Source organism: Protomyctophum parallelum (genome assembly GCF_964188405.1).
Source record: "Protomyctophum parallelum genome assembly, chromosome: 19".
Lineage (NCBI taxonomy): Eukaryota > Metazoa > Chordata > Actinopteri > Myctophiformes > Myctophidae > Protomyctophum > Protomyctophum parallelum.
Window position 1 is genome coordinate 19,617,093 of NC_139717.1, and position 18,713 is coordinate 19,635,805.

At 41.4% G+C, this 18,713-nt stretch overlaps 1 protein-coding gene across 1 annotated transcript in view; it reads right to left on the minus strand.

The window, feature by feature from the left end:
- Positions 1–635: 635 nt before the first annotated feature.
- The window catches only part of tnfaip2a (tumor necrosis factor, alpha-induced protein 2a), a 30,818-nt gene continuing 12,740 nt past the window's right edge, over positions 636–18,713 (minus strand). Inside the window, exons 12-16 of the mRNA XM_083791093.1 lie at positions 16,128–16,253; positions 15,877–16,032; positions 15,381–15,502; positions 1,555–1,718; positions 636–726 (exon numbers count right to left, since the gene is read on the minus strand). Coding sequence (XP_083647219.1) covers positions 674–726; positions 1,555–1,718; positions 15,381–15,502; positions 15,877–16,032; positions 16,128–16,253 — 621 coding nt within the window. The 3' untranslated portion in view covers positions 636–673. The remainder of the gene's footprint in view (positions 727–1,554; positions 1,719–15,380; positions 15,503–15,876; positions 16,033–16,127; positions 16,254–18,713) is intronic.

An 18,713-nucleotide genomic window follows, 5' to 3' on the forward strand; every position in this document is an offset into this window, starting at 1 on the left:
TTGTAATGGATTCAGAATAAAAAAAACTGTCATGGAGTTGGAATTCAACAGCAGCACCCAGCTTTGTTGTGAGAGAATGTGGAACATTCCTCGCTAGCATCAAACAGATGTTCATAACCTCATACCATCTGTGTGTGTGTGTGTGTGTGTGTGTGTGTGTGTGTGTGTGTGTGTGTGTGTGTGTGTGTGTGTGTGTGTGTGTGTGTGTGTGTGTGTGTGTGTGTGTGTGTGTGTGTGTGTGACGTGTGTGTGTGTGTGTGTGTGTGTGTGTGTGTGTGTGTGTGTGTGTGTGTGTGTGTGTGTGTGTGTGTGTGTGTGTGTGTGTGTGTGTGTGTGTGTGTTTTTGAAACAAAGTGCCATGTTTTTAGTTTCTGGATAGTCAGTGTGTCACTTTAATGCCACCACACCACAATTCCAACATGTTTTGATTGTCCACGAATATAACATTTTCCCTTGTTAAATATTCTTTCACATTGTTATAATGATCATTGGACTCAGAGCATAGGCCTCCTATCTCCCTCCCCCAGTCAGAGTTCAGAGTTTTAATGAATGTAGAATGATGTGCAGGATGTAATTTACATACAAATATGAGTGAATTCATTTATTTGACTACATTTTTTTAATTGTTTATTTACCGGTAATTGTTTGTTTTTTTATGCCAGTGTGCCAGTGATCACCCTCCTTTGTGCCAAGGTTGGAACCAGTGCCAAAGGTTGCCTACCCCTGCTGTAAAGGACGGGAGAACATGAAAATCTTATTATATGGGTAAAAGTAAATATATTTTACAAAGTCACTGCAGTAATAATTCTTATATATTTCACAAAGTGACTCCAGTTAATTTCATAATCATCACTTATAGTATAATAGCTCACATTAAATGTACCCAGTATCAAAGCAAAGTGCTTTTCATAGTAAACAGCTAAACACAAATATTTAGAATCTACTTAACCACTTCCACCATGGGGTCACTATTTCGCACACGCCATTATAGGTGAAAATTGTCACATATTTTGCTGTACATTACCTAGGGCTGAGGTGGTTAAAGGAGAATTCCATACTAAAAGGCTTTCTTACCTTTCTTTGTAGTTGTTACATCCCCACCAAAGAGATCCAGGTGTTATTTTGTGCAAAAGCTCCTTATTGGCTATTTCCCCTACCATATGCCCTAAATGAATTGCATTGAATTGAATGAGGCTATGGGGTGTTGTGCTAATTCGCTTATTTACATAGCTCAAAATATATATTTTTTTGTATATCTTCTCTTCATAATGTAAATAATATCCCAAGTGGCACACTTTACTACTTATTTAGATGGAAATAAGCGAATTAGCCCCATAGGCCCATTCAATTCCCATTCAATTCATTGAGGGCTTATGGTAGGGGAAATAGCCAATAAGGAGTTTTTGCACAAAAAAAACACCTGGACTGCTTTGTAACAACTACAAAGCATGGAATTCTCCTTTAAGTACTGTATCAAAGCCATCTAAGGATCTACATACATTTGGAGACAGACAGACAGACAGACACTTCATTTGTCTCTTCATGTTTTGATACCCAGTTTGCCTGTCCCTTTGACCGTGACTTTGGAGAAGAACGGCAGGCTGTGATTGGTGGAGGAGAGCGATGGGCGGACCTCCTCCACACTGAGTTTGATTGATCTGAGGTCGGCGGAGGACAGGGTGCTTTTGACGGACAGGAGTGCCGACACGTGACGAGCACTGCAATAATAAACAAGACAATGATACATACTTAGATAGCATTTTATGTAGACATAGCACTCTATAGATTTTACTCATAGCCAGGGACGTCGGACTGGTGGGACACAATTACTAGGGCAGTAGTGGTATGGGGCACCCTATATCCCTCCCACCCTTTTTATTTAGGGGGGATCCTAACCACCCATTTTTAATTAATCTAAGACACTCCCCAGGGACCATATTCCCTCCCAGGGGCGCTCCCTAGAGGGGTGGGCGTGGCATTTCCGCATCTGATGACGTCATTATATCGATTTTGCTGTTTGGAGCTTCCGGTATCTGATGATCTCATTAGATTGGATGAGGACGGCAGTTTCATCGGTGCCAGTTTGGGTCAGCATATTGATTATGTATACATGCATTTTCATCTTTGGCAGTTGGGGGATCAATATGATTCTAGTTCTGCTTTCGAATTGGTTTCACATCCCCATCTGTTCAAACTGAACTGCGCATGCACTGATTTGTGTAGGCGAACTGTCCTATTGATTCTATCTGTGTGTGTGTGGGTCTGGGATCAATAGTTCGTATATGGGTCGTGACAGGGACATGCTTTTGCTAGGGTGTGTGTGTGTGTGGGTGGGTCTCTGAGCCGGTAGCTTTTTCATTAACACTAATCTATTTCGTAATCAGCCACTGACCATATGCTACTCTATTCCTGTGCTTAGGATACAGTGGGGTTTGAATGGTCATTATATTGGCTCCACCTCACAGACTAGTGATGTTCCTCATATGTAATGTTGGGAGTTAAGCTGTGTGTGGTGTGGTGTGTGAGTATTGATTTTACGTTTCCTTTCAACCGCAAGCAGTGGTCTCAGTTGTCTTACTGAGGAAGGGGGGACAGTGGGGAGGAAGCATACAGAGCATATCTATTATCTCTTCAGAACTGGTGCGGGGAAGAAAAAAAAAAAACTCGTTAGCGATCAATGTGACAAAAACAAAAGAACTTGTCATTCATGAAGAGAAGAGGAACCTGTGCAGGCCATTACAAATGGTGGACAAATAGTGGAGGTAGTAGACAGTTTTAAATACTTAGGCAGATATATTGACAGCAAACTCATTTTCAGTGAAAATACTGAACAGATTTTTAAAACTTGTAACCAACGTCTCCACCTACTACGCAAGCTCAACTCCTTTAGAGTGAGCAAGCATATCGTGGAAACAGTCTATAAAAACCTGATAGAGTCTTGTGTTTTAACATGGCAATGTGGTTTGGCAATCTAAAGGTCAAACGAAGAAGCAAGCTGCAGCGAATAGTAAATCTAGCCTCAAAAATAATTGGGAAGAGACACCAGCAATTAGGCTGTATCTACAATGAGATACTTCGTAAAAAAAAAAAAAACTATCAAGATAGCAAATGACCCCGTCTCATCCACTGTGCACCGACTTCCAGCTACTTCCCTCTGGTAGACGGTACAAACTAGGCATGCCATGGTATGAGATTTTACAGTACGGTACGATGCCGATATTGATAATCTATACCTCGGTATTCCAAGGTATTTATATTTATAAAAATAAAATAAAAAGATTACCCCCCTGACCTATGTCTAGTGACTACCTCCACATCCTTATAAGCCCTTCTTTGTTCCCCAACATGCAGGCCTACACATATATATATATATATATATATATATATCATAATATATGCCATGATTATGAATTGATTACCCTGGACCGAATGGAAACAAGACAGCAAGGACTTTTATCAGTGATCCCTTTGGATATGTGGTTGACTGTATCCTATACTGATTACACTTCTGCCAATAAAGTAATCAGTCAGTGAATCAATAGCTATTCCCCAGTCCCCATTGTATTTCACTGTACTATGGCTCCCCCTAATGGCCGTTTTGTACCCAGTATGGTGGAGCAGAGGTGATGCAATCTGCGCATGATCACAACTGTCAATGTGTCCGTGTTGACAGTCCACACTTAGTTACTACATATGGAAATATGGAATATACATTTGGATCTGGGTGTTTTTCAGCAACACTAACTCAAAGGTAGGAAGCAACTTTTCAATCTACTGCATCTGTGGGGTGAAAATATTTGTGTTAAGTGTTGTTGATGTTGTAACCGATAGTTTTTTACTGTTTGGTAAAGTTTTGCCTGGTTCAGGTTGTCTTAAGGTTTTGTTTTAATGTATGACTTGGATTATTTTGGTACGTGGTGGCGTATTTTGTGACAGTTGCATGGTTCATGATGTCTTAATGTTTTGTTTTAATGCATGACATGGGTTATTTTTGGTATGTGATGTGGTGTTTTGTGACATTTGCATGGTTCACGGTGTCTTAAGGTTTTGTTTTAATGTATGACATGGGTTATTTTTGGTATGTGGTGTGGTGTTTTGTGACAGTTGCATGGTTCATGATGTCTTAATGTTTTGTTTTAATGTATGACATGGGTTATTTTTGGTATGTGGTGTGGTGTTTTGTGACATTTGCACGGTTCATGATGTCTTAATGTTTTGGTTTAATGTATGACTTGGGTTATTTTTGGTAGGTGGTGGTGTATTTTGTGACATTTGCATGGTTCAGGGTGTCTTAATGTTTTGTTTTAATGCATGACATGGGTTATTTTTGGTACGTGATGTGGTGTTTTGTGACATTTGCACGGTTCATGATGTCTTAATGTTTTGGTTTAATGTATGACTGGGGTTATTTTTGGTATGTGGTGTGATGTTTTGTGACAGTTGCATGGTTCATGATGTCTTAATGTTTTGGTATAATGTGTGACTTGGGTTATTTTTGGTATGTGATGTGGTGTTTTGTGACATTTGCATGTTTCAGGTTGTCTTATTGTTTTATTTTATTGTATGACATGGGTTATTTTTTGGTATGTGGTGTGGTGTTTTGTGACATTTGCATGGTTCAGGTTGTCTTAAGGTTTTGTTTAATGTATGACTGGGGTTATTTTGGTATGTGATGGTGTATTTTGTGATATTTGCACGGTTCAGTTCGTTTTAAGGTTTTGTTTTAATGTATAACTTGGGTTATTTTTGGTATGTGGTGTGGTGTTTTGTGACATTTGCACGGTTCATGATGTCTTAATGTTTTGGTTTAATGTATGACTTGGGTTATTTTTGGTAGATGGTGGTGTATTTTGTGACATTTGCAAGGGTCAGGGTGTCTTAATGTTTTGTTTTAATGCATGACATGGGTTATTTTTGGTACGTGGTGATGTATTTTTGGTATGTGGGTATGTGGTTGGGGAATTTTTACATGGTTCATGATGTCTTAATGATTTGTTTAAGGTATGAGTTGTATTATTTTGGTAACTGATTGTATGTTTTGTGGCATTTGCATGGTTCAGGTTGGCTTAATGGCTTATTTTAATGTATGACTTGGATTATTTTTGGTACATGGGGGGTGTATTTTGTGGCGTTTGCATGGTGCATGGTTCAGGCATGCCCGGGCATGTCTGTGGCCGTTTGAGCTGTGAGGTTGGGGGTTAATACTGAGTAATGTACGGTTAGTTCATGCTAGTAGGGTACATGTTTAAAGTAATCATGTATATCATACTGGCGTAACTAAATTTGAAATGAGCTGACTGGACTATGTATTTTTTAGATGAACACAGTATGTTGTTCACCTACAATTATATCGATCGATGACTAGAGTAGATTGACGGCATTTTACAATAGCTACTATTAGGTATTATTGACATTTAAAGTTAGATAGACTATAGTCTATACTACATGGTGGTATAGGCATCCATGGATTTCCAGGGAATTCAACTTGAATCTGTAGACGGGGCCTGTACACAAAACACAATGTTTTGTGTTGACAATAACTACGAAGCAATAACAGCCATCATACTAGTAAATATTATGTATACTAGTTAAATTATCTAAACTCTGTGATTTGGCATAGACGTTTTTCACGACACATAGGAAGAGTCTAAACTACATGCATAATAATAAAATATGGTTGAATGTTTCAAATAGTGGATAGTTAGATTGGGTCATGCATGTTTTTAATACAAGCGCCTTAACATCACCATGTCTGATGGTGCAGTGTGTAAATGTATCAGGTTATCTACATGGTGTATACTAAAGCATGTAACACTGATGTACCGATGTTTTTCCAAGAGTTCAGAATGTATAGTTTAGAAAATTGTGTAAGTCTATACTATACGAGGTCTTTAGATCATGGTTAGCACCAAATATCATACCAAAAGTCTGTATCTTATGTTTATCAGGTTTTATTTTGATCAGAAAATAGACAATTATGCAGATGAACATACACTGTAGCACAACATGGAGCAAAATGTACAAGACAATGAATTCACCAGGGCATCAAATATACTCAGTCATCAGCTATTTATAATGTATGTATATATATATATATATATATATATATATATAGATATATATAACGATGCAATCAGATCAATCATAGTGGCAATAGTTATGTCCTTGATTATTATTTTTTGGATCATATCAGGGTAAATCCTTCCAGTAATGCAAATAAGATGTACATAGCCTATGGATTCTTGACATTGGCAGTGGTCCTACCTCAATACCGCTAGTTCTCAATACCTTAATAACCCCCGGTATAAAATCATCAGTCCACAACTTGTTCATTAAATCTTTAAAATGATTGTAGAAGTAATATCGGGGCGTAATATTCAAACACGTGTGCTCGGTTTGACTAGAATGGTCTATGCGGCAGCCGTTGCAATCATCCTTCATCTGTTTGGTTATAGCGTTTGCGAGTAGTTGACCAACATGTATTTTCAGAATATCTGTAAGATTTGTGGGGTTTGTCCCAGCAAACTCATCAGTTGTCAGTGGCCAATTCAGGGGGTATGGCGGCGAAAGCAATGGTGTGTCGGAGGCTGGAGGGTCATGGGGAGCAGTTGAATTTGGGGGTGATAGGTCTACCCTCTCAAAATACTCTGTGTCCCCCGCACCATAGCCCCAAAATGCCCTCTCAAAATGTTCATCGTTCTTCGGATCATAGTCGCAAAATGCCCGGGCATCATCATATTCATCGCTGTCCGTATCTGCAGTACTGATGTTATGCCACCACGGGGGGTGTATACATGGTCCATTGCGGGTCCATCCACCATGAGAGGTCCCTTCATTCGAGTTTGATTCTCCCAATGAAGAAGTAGAATCCTCCATGGTGCGTGAATGGCGCAATATACCGGCAATAAGGATATTATCTACATCTATGCATCTACTCTATATAGCCTATGCCGTGGACTCTCCAAGCTTAAATTATAAAGTATATTGATCATTATTGTTCAAAATCGTATGGCTAATAATTAACAAAAATTGATACATGTACATGTAGAAACATGCATTATTTTTTAGATACTGGTTTGAAACTGCTGACGACAACATAAGTTAATAGCCTAGTTGAAATGTATCAGTGTAAATGTATTGTAGACACTACCATGAATAATCACTGAGAGGGGTGGGGTGTATAGCTAAGGAACAAACTAATTAAAAGGGAGGGCTCAGATCTAGATGTATGTATAGAGCAAAGAGAGTTAGGCTTATTCACACCAGAGGATAAGGCTTATTCACACCAGAGGATAAGGCTATAGGAGATAATTTATCAGGAAACACCATTTGTCATTAACTATCTCCTCTCAGTATTAGTCATGGAGGCTATGGGTAAACCGCGTAACCCCGTTGAACCTGTGGAGCACCAGTCATATACCCCGTATATTACCCCTCTCAGACTAGAGGAATATAATTCAACACGGGGTAGATTTGTCTATACCCGTGATTTTGAATTATACAAAGAGAGGGCAGAGGACGAGATCATGGCCGCGGAGCTGCTAAGTAACCATATGTCGAGAATTGATGAGCAGGACTTCGAGTCGGACGGGTTAATAATCGATACGGATGAGGAATATTTTGCTAGCATCGAACCATTGGACATGACTACGAGCAAGAAAACTCCTGGACTGTCCGAAAATGCGGAATTTGTACACCTCTCCCTTACAACCCCGTCCTCCCGAGCACCGAACTCTGAACCAGAGAATTACTCCAATCCACCACCATCCCCTGCAGACTCTGGTGATGAGGACGTACCCTCCCCTCTGTCTGCACCCAAGGCATGTCGACGATCTCAGCGTCTGCTTCACCTAAAAACTAGATGGTTGAAACCCACCTCTACCTGGTTGAAACCCCAAAGCGAATGGGAATGAACTGAACATGTCTATTAAATGTAATGTGTAACATACTTGTGTAAATACGTGCTATGTTTCTCAGTAATAAAAAAAAATCATATCTTCATTGTTGTTTTTATTTCATATATATATATATATATATATATATATATATATATATATTTACACTATTAACGTTGTTAGATTCTAGTTAGGTTCTTACGGTGGTAGTATACTAAACTTTGCGACTAATGTAACTAATTAGGATTATGCATTGGTGATGATCCTTCCTTTCTTTTGTTGGGGAGGGTGTAACGTATCCGGTACTGTATACAAAACCCTGTTTGACCTCAAAGGTCGGCCATGATTAGTATGGCAGTTATTCTTTAGGCTCCACCTCTCCGGGGATGTTCTTAAATACGGAGAATAACCCTGCATAACTGAGTAATCCTACAATAGAGACACTAGCTGACCGTGAAGAAAGAAAGACGACATGTACTCTACCTGCTACCAAGATGAGAATAGGAAAGTTTGGACATTATCTGACGGGCGGAAAATTCGTCTGTCGTTTTTTCCCTTCAAGAATCAGCGATTTATTGAACTCTATACATTGGAAACAGGCGACAGTATCTTTGAAGACCGGTTGCCTTACATACGCATCTATGCATCTGAATTTGAGCGATTGGTCCCTCCTATTCTTGAGTTCTGTAAGTACCTGCAATTGGATACAAAGATAAACCCTGGCTATATCAAGCCATGTCGATTTGTACGGGCGAGCTCTGAAATACCCTCACGTGGTGACACTGAGGGCTTCATCGTTGACTGTTCTAGGTCAAATTTATGGTTGCTACTAAGATACAAATCTCAATGTGGTACCCCAGTTGAAAGACCTAAGAGTATCATGGAGAAAGAGAAATGCTTTCCAATCCAACTAGCCGTTGGTGTGGATGATTTAGGGATTCTAAAGCATGTGATGTGTGAAGCCTTGGATTTCTTCACAACTATAGAGAATCAATCTTTGGACCTACTGGAAGGCTACCTTAGAGGCGCCAAACGTGTGGATTCACGATCATTGGACTACTTCAATGAAAAGAAACTGAGGCTTGTGGATTACCAGACAAGCCATTCCAGACCTACGGGGTTCTCGTTCGGTAATCCCAGACATAGTAGCTTCTCGCTCGGTGATCCCCCAAAGCCAGCTGGCGCTACATTATTCTCAATGGATAACCGTCCTGTAAATCATGATTCGTACAGCGCCCTAGAAAACGATGCACCCACGCCCCACTCTGATCTAGAAACCGATGGGCCAACAAATGCAGCTACCAGCCCACCCCCTCCTACACTATAGGTAAAATGCTAACTCATTATTGTCGGTATATTGCGCCATTCACGCACCATGGAGGATTCTACTTCTTCATTGGGAGAATCAAACTCGAATGAAGGGACCTCTCATGGTGGATGGACCCGCAATGGACCATGTATACACCCCCCGTGGTGGCATAACATCAGTACTGCAGATACGGACAGCGATGAATATGATGATGCCCGGGCATTTTGCGACTATGATCCGAAGAACGATGAACATTTTGAGAGGGCATTTTGGGGCTATGGTGCGGGGGACACAGAGTATTTTGAGAGGGTAGACCTATCACCCCCAAATTCAACTGCTCCCCATGACCCTCCAGCCTCCGACACACCATTGCTTTCGCCGCCATACCCCCTGAATTGGCCACTGACAACTGATGAGTTTGCTGGGACAAACCCCACAAATCTTACAGATATTCTGAAAATACATGTTGGTCAACTACTCGCAAACGCTATAACCAAACAGATGAAGGATGATTGCAACGGCTGCCGCATAGACCATTCTAGTCAAACCGAGCACACGTGTTTGAATATTACGCCCCGATATTACTTCTACAATCATTTTAAAGATTTAATGAACAAGTTGTGGACTGATGATTTTATACCGGGGGTTATTAAGGTATTGAGAACTAGCGGTATTGAGGTAGGACCACTGCCAATGTCAAGAATCCATAGGCTATGTACATCTTATTTGCATTACTGGAAGGATTTACCCTGATATGATCCAAAAAATAATAATCAAGGACATAACTATTGCCACTATGATTGATCTATAAATAGCTGATGACTGAGTATATTTGATGCCCTGGTGAATTCATTGTCTTGTACATTTTGCTCCATGTTGTGCTACAGTGTATGTTCATCTGCATAATTGTCTATTTTCTGATCAAAATAAAACCTGATAAACATAAGATACAGACTTTTGGTATGATATTTGGTGCTAACCATGATCTAAAGACCTCGTATAGTATAGACTTACACAATTTTCTAAACTATACATTCTGAACTCTTGGAAAAACATCGGTACATCAGTGTTACATGCTTTAGTATACACCATGTAGATAACCTGATACATTTACACACTGCACCATCAGACATGGTGATGTTAAGGCGCTTGTATTAAAAACATGCATGACCCAATCTAACTATCCACTATTTGAAACATTCAACCATATTTTATTATTATGCATGTAGTTTAGACTCTTCCTATGTGTCGTGAAAAACGTCTATGCCAAATCACAGAGTTTAGATAATTTAACTAGTATACATAATATTTACTAGTATGATGGCTGTTATTGCCTCGTAGTTATTGTCAACACAAAACATTGTGTTTTGTGTACAGGCCCCGTCTACAGATTCAAGTTGAATTCCCTGGAAATCCATGGATGCCTATACCACCATGTAGTATAGACTATAGTCTATCTAACTTTAAATGTCAATAATACCTAATAGTAGCTATTGTAAAATGCCGTCAATCTACTCTAGTCATCGATCGATATAATTGTAGGTGAACAACATACTGTGTTCATCTAAAAAATACATAGTCCAGTCAGCTCATTTCAAATTTAGTTACGCCAGTATGATATACATGATTACTTTAAACATGTACCCTACTAGCATGAACTAACCGTACATTACTCAGTATTAACCCCCAACCTCACAGCTCAAACGGCCACAGACATGCCCGGGCATGCCTGAACCATGCACCATGCAAACGCCACAAAATACACCCCCCATGTACCAAAAATAATCCAAGTCATACATTAAAATAAGCCATTAAGCCAACCTGAACCATGCAAATGCCACAAAACATACAATCAGTTACCAAAATAATACAACTCATACCTTAAACAAATCATTAAGACATCATGAACCATGTAAAAATTCCCCAACCACATACCCACATACCAAAAATACATCACCACGTACCAAAAATAACCCATGTCATGCATTAAAACAAAACATTAAGACACCCTGACCCTTGCAAATGTCACAAAATACACCACCATCTACCAAAAATAACCCAAGTCATACATTAAACCAAAACATTAAGACATCATGAACCGTGCAAATGTCACAAAACACCACACCACATACCAAAAATAACCCAAGTTATACATTAAAACAAAACCTTAAAACGAACTGAACCGTGCAAATATCACAAAATACACCATCACGTACCAAAATAACCCCAGTCATACATTAAACAAAACCTTAAGACAACCTGAACCATGCAAATGTCACAAAACACCACACCACATACCAAAAAATAACCCATGTCATACAATAAAATAAAACAATAAGACAACCTGAAACATGCAAATGTCACAAAACACCACATCACATACCAAAAATAACCCAAGTCACACATTATACCAAAACATTAAGACATCATGAACCATGCAACTGTCACAAAACATCACACCACATACCAAAAATAACCCCAGTCATACATTAAACCAAAACATTAAGACATCATGAACCGTGCAAATGTCACAAAACACCACATCACGTACCAAAAATAACCCATGTCATGCATTAAAACAAAACATTAAGACACCCTGAACCATGCAAATGTCACAAAATACACCACCACCTACCAAAAATAACCCAAGTCATACATTAAACCAAAACATTAAGACATCATGAACCGTGCAAATGTCACAAAACACCACACCACATACCAAAAATAACCCATGTCATACATTAAAACAAAACATTAAGACATCATGAACCATGCAACTGTCACAAAACACCACACCACATACCAAAAATAACCCATGTCATACATTAAAACAAAACCTTAAGACACCGTGAACCATGCAAATGTCACAAAACACCACATCACATACCAAAAATAACCCATGTCATGCATTAAAACAAAACATTAAGACATCATGAACCATGCAACTGTCACAAAATACGCCACCACGTACCAAAATAATCCAAGTCATACATTAAAACAAAACCTTAAGACAACCTGAACCAGGCAAAACTTTACCAAACAGTAAAAAACTATCGGTTACAACATCAACAACACTTAACACAAATATTTTCACCCCACAGATGCAGTAGATTGAAAAGTTGCTTCCTACCTTTGAGTTAGTGTTGCTGAAAAACACCCAGATCCAAATGTATATTCCATATTTCCATATGTAGTAACTAAGTGTGGACTGTCAACACGGAGGCACACATTGACAGTTGTGATCATGCGCAGATTGCATCACCTCTGCTCCACCATACTGGGTACAAAACGGCCATTAGGGGGAGCCATAGTACAGTGAAATACAATGGGGACTGGGGAATAGCTATTGATTCACTGACTGATTACTTTATTGGCAGAAGTGTAATCAGTATAGGATACAGTCAACCACATATCCAAAGGGATCACTGATAAAAGTCCTTGCTGTCTTGTTTCCATTCGGTCCAGGGTAATCAATTCATAATCATGGCATATATTATGATATATATATATATATATATATATGTGTAGGCCTGCATGTTGGGGAACAAAGAAGGGCTTATAAGGATGTGGAGGTAGTCACTAGACATAGGTCAGGGGGGTAATCTTTTTATTTTATTTTTATAAATATAAATACCTTGGAATACCGAGGTATAGATTATCAATATCGGCATCGTACCGTACTGTAAAATCTCATACCATGGCATGCCTAGTTTGTACCGTCTACCAGAGGGAAGTAGCTGGAAGTCGGTGCACAGTGGATGAGACGGGGTCATTTGCTATCTTGATAGTTTTTTTTTTTTTTACGAAGTATCTCATTGTAGATACAGCCTAATTGCTGGTGTCTCTTCCCAATTATTTTTGAGGCTAGATTTACTATTCGCTGCAGCTTGCTTCTTCGTTTGACCTTTAGATTGCCAAACCACATTGCCATGTTAAAACACAAGACTCTATCAGGTTTTTATAGACTGTTTCCACGATATGCTTGCTCACTCTAAAGGAGTTGAGCTTGCGTAGTAGGTGGAGACGTTGGTTACAAGTTTTAAAAATCTGTTCAGTATTTTCACTGAAAATGAGTTTGCTGTCAATATATCTGCCTAAGTATTTAAAACTGTCTACTACCTCCACTATTTGTCCACCATTTGTAATGGCCTGCACAGGTTCCTCTTCTCTTCATGAATGACAAGTTCTTTTGTTTTTGTCACATTGATCGCTAACGAGTTTTTTTTTTTTCTTCCCCGCACCAGTTCTGAAGAGATAATAGATATGCTCTGTATGCTTCCTCCCCACTGTCCCCCCTTCCTCAGTAAGACAACTGAGACCACTGCTTGCGGTTGAAAGGAAACGTAAAATCAATACTCACACACCACACCACACACAGCTTAACTCCCAACATTACATATGAGGAACATCACTAGTCTGTGAGGTGGAGCCAATATAATGACCATTCAAACCCCACTGTATCCTAAGCACAGGAATAGAGTAGCATATGGTCAGTGGCTGATTACGAAATAGATTAGTGTTAATGAAAAAGCTACCGGCTCAGAGACCCACCCACACACACACACACCCTAGCAAAAGCATGTCCCTGTCACGACCCATATACGAACTATTGATCCCAGACCCACACACACACAGATAGAATCAATAGGACAGTTCGCCTACACAAATCAGTGCATGCGCAGTTCAGTTTGAACAGATGGGGATGTGAAACCAATTCGAAAGCAGAACTAGAATCATATTGATCCCCCAACTGCCAAAGATGAAAATGCATGTATACATAATCAATATGCTGACCCAAACTGGCACCGATGAAACTGCCGTCCTCATCCAATCTAATGAGATCATCAGATACCGGAAGCTCCAAACAGCAAAATCGATATAATGACGTCATCAGATGCGGAAATGCCACGCCCACCCCTCTAGGGAGCGCCCCTGGGAGGGAATATGGTCCCTGGGGAGTGTCTTAGATTAATTAAAAATGGGTGGTTAGGATCCCCCCTAAATAAAAAGGGTGGGAGGGATATAGGGTGCCCCATACCACTACTTAGGGCCCCAGGGTGTAACCTGATTGTGGCAGTATTGAGTTCACAAGTTCCCTCCTGCCTGGATCTCTGGTCTCTCTCAAGCAGAAACAATAAACCGGAAGCAGCGGGACATAAATGATGATATCTCCATAATAATTTCGAGTTGTAGTCTTTTTAGGTTGTGTTTACATTTGCACTGTGGCAGCGCTTCAATACGTCATCATCGTGTTGATCCCGCCTCTAGCGGCCGCATATCTCTCTGGTCAGAAATGTCTCGGAGTACATCGTCTCTGCCTGAGAGGGACCAGATGGGAGCAGGAGCAGGAACTAACTCACTGCTGCCACCAGCTAGCGGAGTCAGATTACCCAGGGTGGGGGGGGGATTAAAAAAAAGAACAGAAAAAAGGTGCGTGTTGTGTTGTCCCAAGGCCCAGAATTTGGTGCTACAACCCCTGCTCATAGCCTCACTGTACAGATATCCTACTGTCAGACAGATGCTATATGTAGGTGATCAATCGGGCGGGGTATTTAAGTTAACCTAATACTGCATTCTTCCTGCCTTCCTTCTGCATATGGTTCCTGGTTTTTATGCGCTGTTTGCTCCCACCGGCCACCCCAGCACCACCGGAGGGCTCTGCTATTTTATTTCTGTTCCCCATGGGGGGGGGGGGGGGGGGGGCGGGGGGGTTGTTATTGTTTATCTATCTAGTACTTGGTACTATCTGGTCATTGGTTAGACCAGTCATTAGTCCTACAACTACAACCTATCTCAAACCCTAACCTCCCACGGGGCAGCACACCTAAACCTAACCTTAACGCATGTCTAACCAATGATTAGTCTAAACTAAGTATGCACCCCTTAAGGTTTAATGATGGCTGTGTAATTGTAGGACTGGTCTAACCAATGACTAGTCTAAACCAAATACTGTCTAAACTAAGTACTGCACCCGTGTAATTGTGCCGAGCAGGGAGAAAATGTAGCAGAGCCGAACGCCAAGATAATATATACATTAAATGTATAAATGTATTCTCATTCTATAATAAAATATTTGTTCAATCTCTCAGAGTCGTGAGTTATCTGACCGAACATGCCATAATGCCTTTGCAGTCTGCCTTGCAGACAGACCTGTGAAGAAAGACAGACAGACAGACCTGAGGTCAGGGTAGTCTCTGGCCAGTGTTGCGACCTCCAGTTGTATACTTCCTGGATCCTGGAGTCTGATGACCTCTGCCAACCTGGACAGGACCGCGGACACACCTGTCTCTCTGGAGCTCTGGGGACGGACGGACGGACAGACAGACATGCTTCGAATGTTATCAACCCATATCAGCCAGTAGCTATAGGTTACTTATCAAGACAATGCAATGGAGCCTACAGCCAGCAGCCAGCTGGCTGCGATTAGGAAGCGCGGAAGAGAAATCACTGGCGCCGTAATGCACCCTTACTGGTGTGTAACTCTGAGTGTACAAATGGAACCAAATGGACCCTTACGAGTGTGTGACTCTTGAGAGTGTAGAAATGGAACCAAATGGACCCTTACTGGTGTGTAACTCTGAGAGTGTACACACGCACACACACAATTTAGACCTTACATGTGCTCCGTGCTAGGTGCGAGCGTGTGCGAGCGTGTGTGTGTGCGTGCGTCACCTGATCAGTGAAGTAGAGGTCGAGGTTGTGGGCGTCGTCGAGCATCAGCCTGGCGGCCGTTTCCTGTTCCTGTCTGCTCTTCATCCTCAACTTCCTCTTCATCATCCTCCTCACGTACTCCACTGAGACCGCCGAGTGAAGGCGGGACACTAAGACCTGCACAATACAAATAAAATACACCATTTGTATACAAATACTACACACACACGACAGACAGACAAACAGACAGACAGACAGACGGAGGGTCTCACCTCCATACAGGTGGGTTTGATGTCAGAGAGGTGAGACAGGTGTTCATGCAGAAGGCTCAGCAGTCCGTCCACGACCTTCTCTCCGTCCTGCATCCAACCCTGAGTCCACAGCTGTCTGTACCACACCTACACACGCACGAAAGCAACGCACGCACGCGCACACACACACACACACACACACACACACACACACACACACACACACACACACACACACACAGTCATTGACCTCACAAGTCGACTCGATTCGACATGGGTTTCCACACAGAGCCGAAGAGTTTGATCAATCCTCAAGGGGCCCCCCCCGCAGCCCCGCCTCCCCTTTTACCAATGAATTAGCCTATACACAGACAGCGACTGATCAGCCTATTTTGGACGATATGGGTCTTTTCTCGAGTCAGTGTGTAGTCTCACTAGTCTGTGGTTAGGTCTCTTTGGTGAATTCTTGATCAGTGTCAATGGGCGCGTTCGGAAATAGCGCACTGAGCCCACTGTGCAATGCAAACTAATAGGCGAGTGTGCTCCGGTGTGGTATTTCCGAATGCGCCCACGCCTCAAGAACAACTACAAAAGAAACCCGATTAGCACTTTTTAACACCTCTTGGACGGCCGGTGTCTCTCAAGACAGACTGTTGCCTGAGGAACAACAGGGGAGGTGCTGTTTTCCCGAATATTTGACGATGGGATTCTCAGATTGCCGGCGGAGAGGTATTATATATTACAGAAAATATGTAATGTAAATGTAAAATGTCCACGAAAATCTTCATGGGGGCCGAAAGGGGCCCTAGGATTCTTCATGGGGGCCATGGCCCCGTGGCCCCCACAGACTCTACGTCGCTGTTTCCACATATTATACAGACTACAGAATAATACTGGCACAGAGCCCTGTGGGACTCCGGAGGCATTAACTAGAAAACATTGCACGGATGCACCTGGGACATATCCTCAGTGATGTATCCCAAGGTCATCGGGGTTTTGGGTCTCTCGAACATCATACCCCTCACTCAGGCAACCCAGCCGGGGTGATCAAGTCCCGACTTACGTCCCAGTAGCTACCCATGATCAGTCTCATTAGGGAAAGATCACAGGGGACACAGGCTGGGGCGCTAACTGCTCACCTATAGGGTGCCGTCTACATTCCTGGCTGTCACCCGTCTCTCCGGTGGTCACCGTCATTATCCCACCCTCAATGTCTTCACATAGTGTACAGTTAATATAAAACGCATTATTCAGGCACATTACAGTGCCTTTTTTTCTTGGCGCTTACGGCCGGTCGAGCTTCTAATAGGAATCGAGAGCCAAGACTGGGTGCAGCGTCTCTGGAACCGTTCACATATCCACTTACAGTTTTTCCACGATTGTTAACAGGCAAAAATCGAAAGCACAATTTGCACTGCTTCACACTCCCTCATCTGCATTAGACAGTAACTTTACAGTAAAAATGAAATAAACCTGTTTTGGCTGCATATTTGTCTGCCTTTGTCTGACTATGAAAAAAGTAGGCCTACACTTAGTCATTTTACAAAAGGAGAAATGGCTCATTCTCCAGACTCATTGCCATTCATATGGTGTGTTCCATTTCACAGATTGTGTTTTAAATTTTGCACTTCATTGTTCTGTAAAAGCTCGGTAGCAGCAAATGCTGCACACTATATACCAGCTTCCATTTTGTGGACCGGATATATAATAATAATAATAATAATAATAATAATAATAAATTAATTCATCTTATTAATAATAATAAGAGATTTGATGGCAAAGTGTCATCTTGCAAAAAGTGTGTCGGGGTTTGCATTTTGTGTGTGTGATGTTTTCAGTTTTGTGTGTGCCGTTTTGAGAAAGCCGTTATTGTGTTGAGAAACGTGTGTTAGCAATCGTGAAAAACTGTAAGTCATAGTATAATTCACAACATCCCTACTTCACTGTTCCCAAAGGAATATGTTCTGAAGTTGGACGCAGACTATGGCATTCCACTACAAAGCTCCATCTCACTGGAACAAACTTCTGCTTTCACTCAGATGTATTGCCTCTGTTATGGCCCCCTTCAAGACTTCCCTGTATTCACATCTAGAAAAAACAACCTGTTCTACTGCTTTTAACACTGCTTGGATTTATGTTTATTTCAAACTTTGACACAGACCATAGTACTGCATTCTCCGTTCTTGTTTGTTTCAAATGAGTTGAGGGCTGGGGGTGTGCAGGGTGGGAGAGGGTGAGCAAGCTAAGCTGCACCTGTGTGTGTGTGTGTGTGTGTGTGTGTGTGTGTGTGTGTGTGTGCGTGCGTGCGTGCGTGCGTGCGTGCGTGCGTGCGCGCGCGCGTGCGTGCGTGCTGCGTTGCTCCTGATCCGATTCCGATCGTTTATGTTTTGAGTATCTGCCGGTACCGATTTTTCCCGATCCGACATTTATATTTCTTTAAGAACACTTATGCCATGTCACAAAAGTACAATATCCCAAATCACAGACGACATCCAGTCTAATATCATGTTATGGATATAATATTGACACTAGGGACGTCCCGATCACGTTTTCTTGCTTCCCATCCGATTCTGATCATTTGATCAAATGACGTGATCGGCCCCCGAT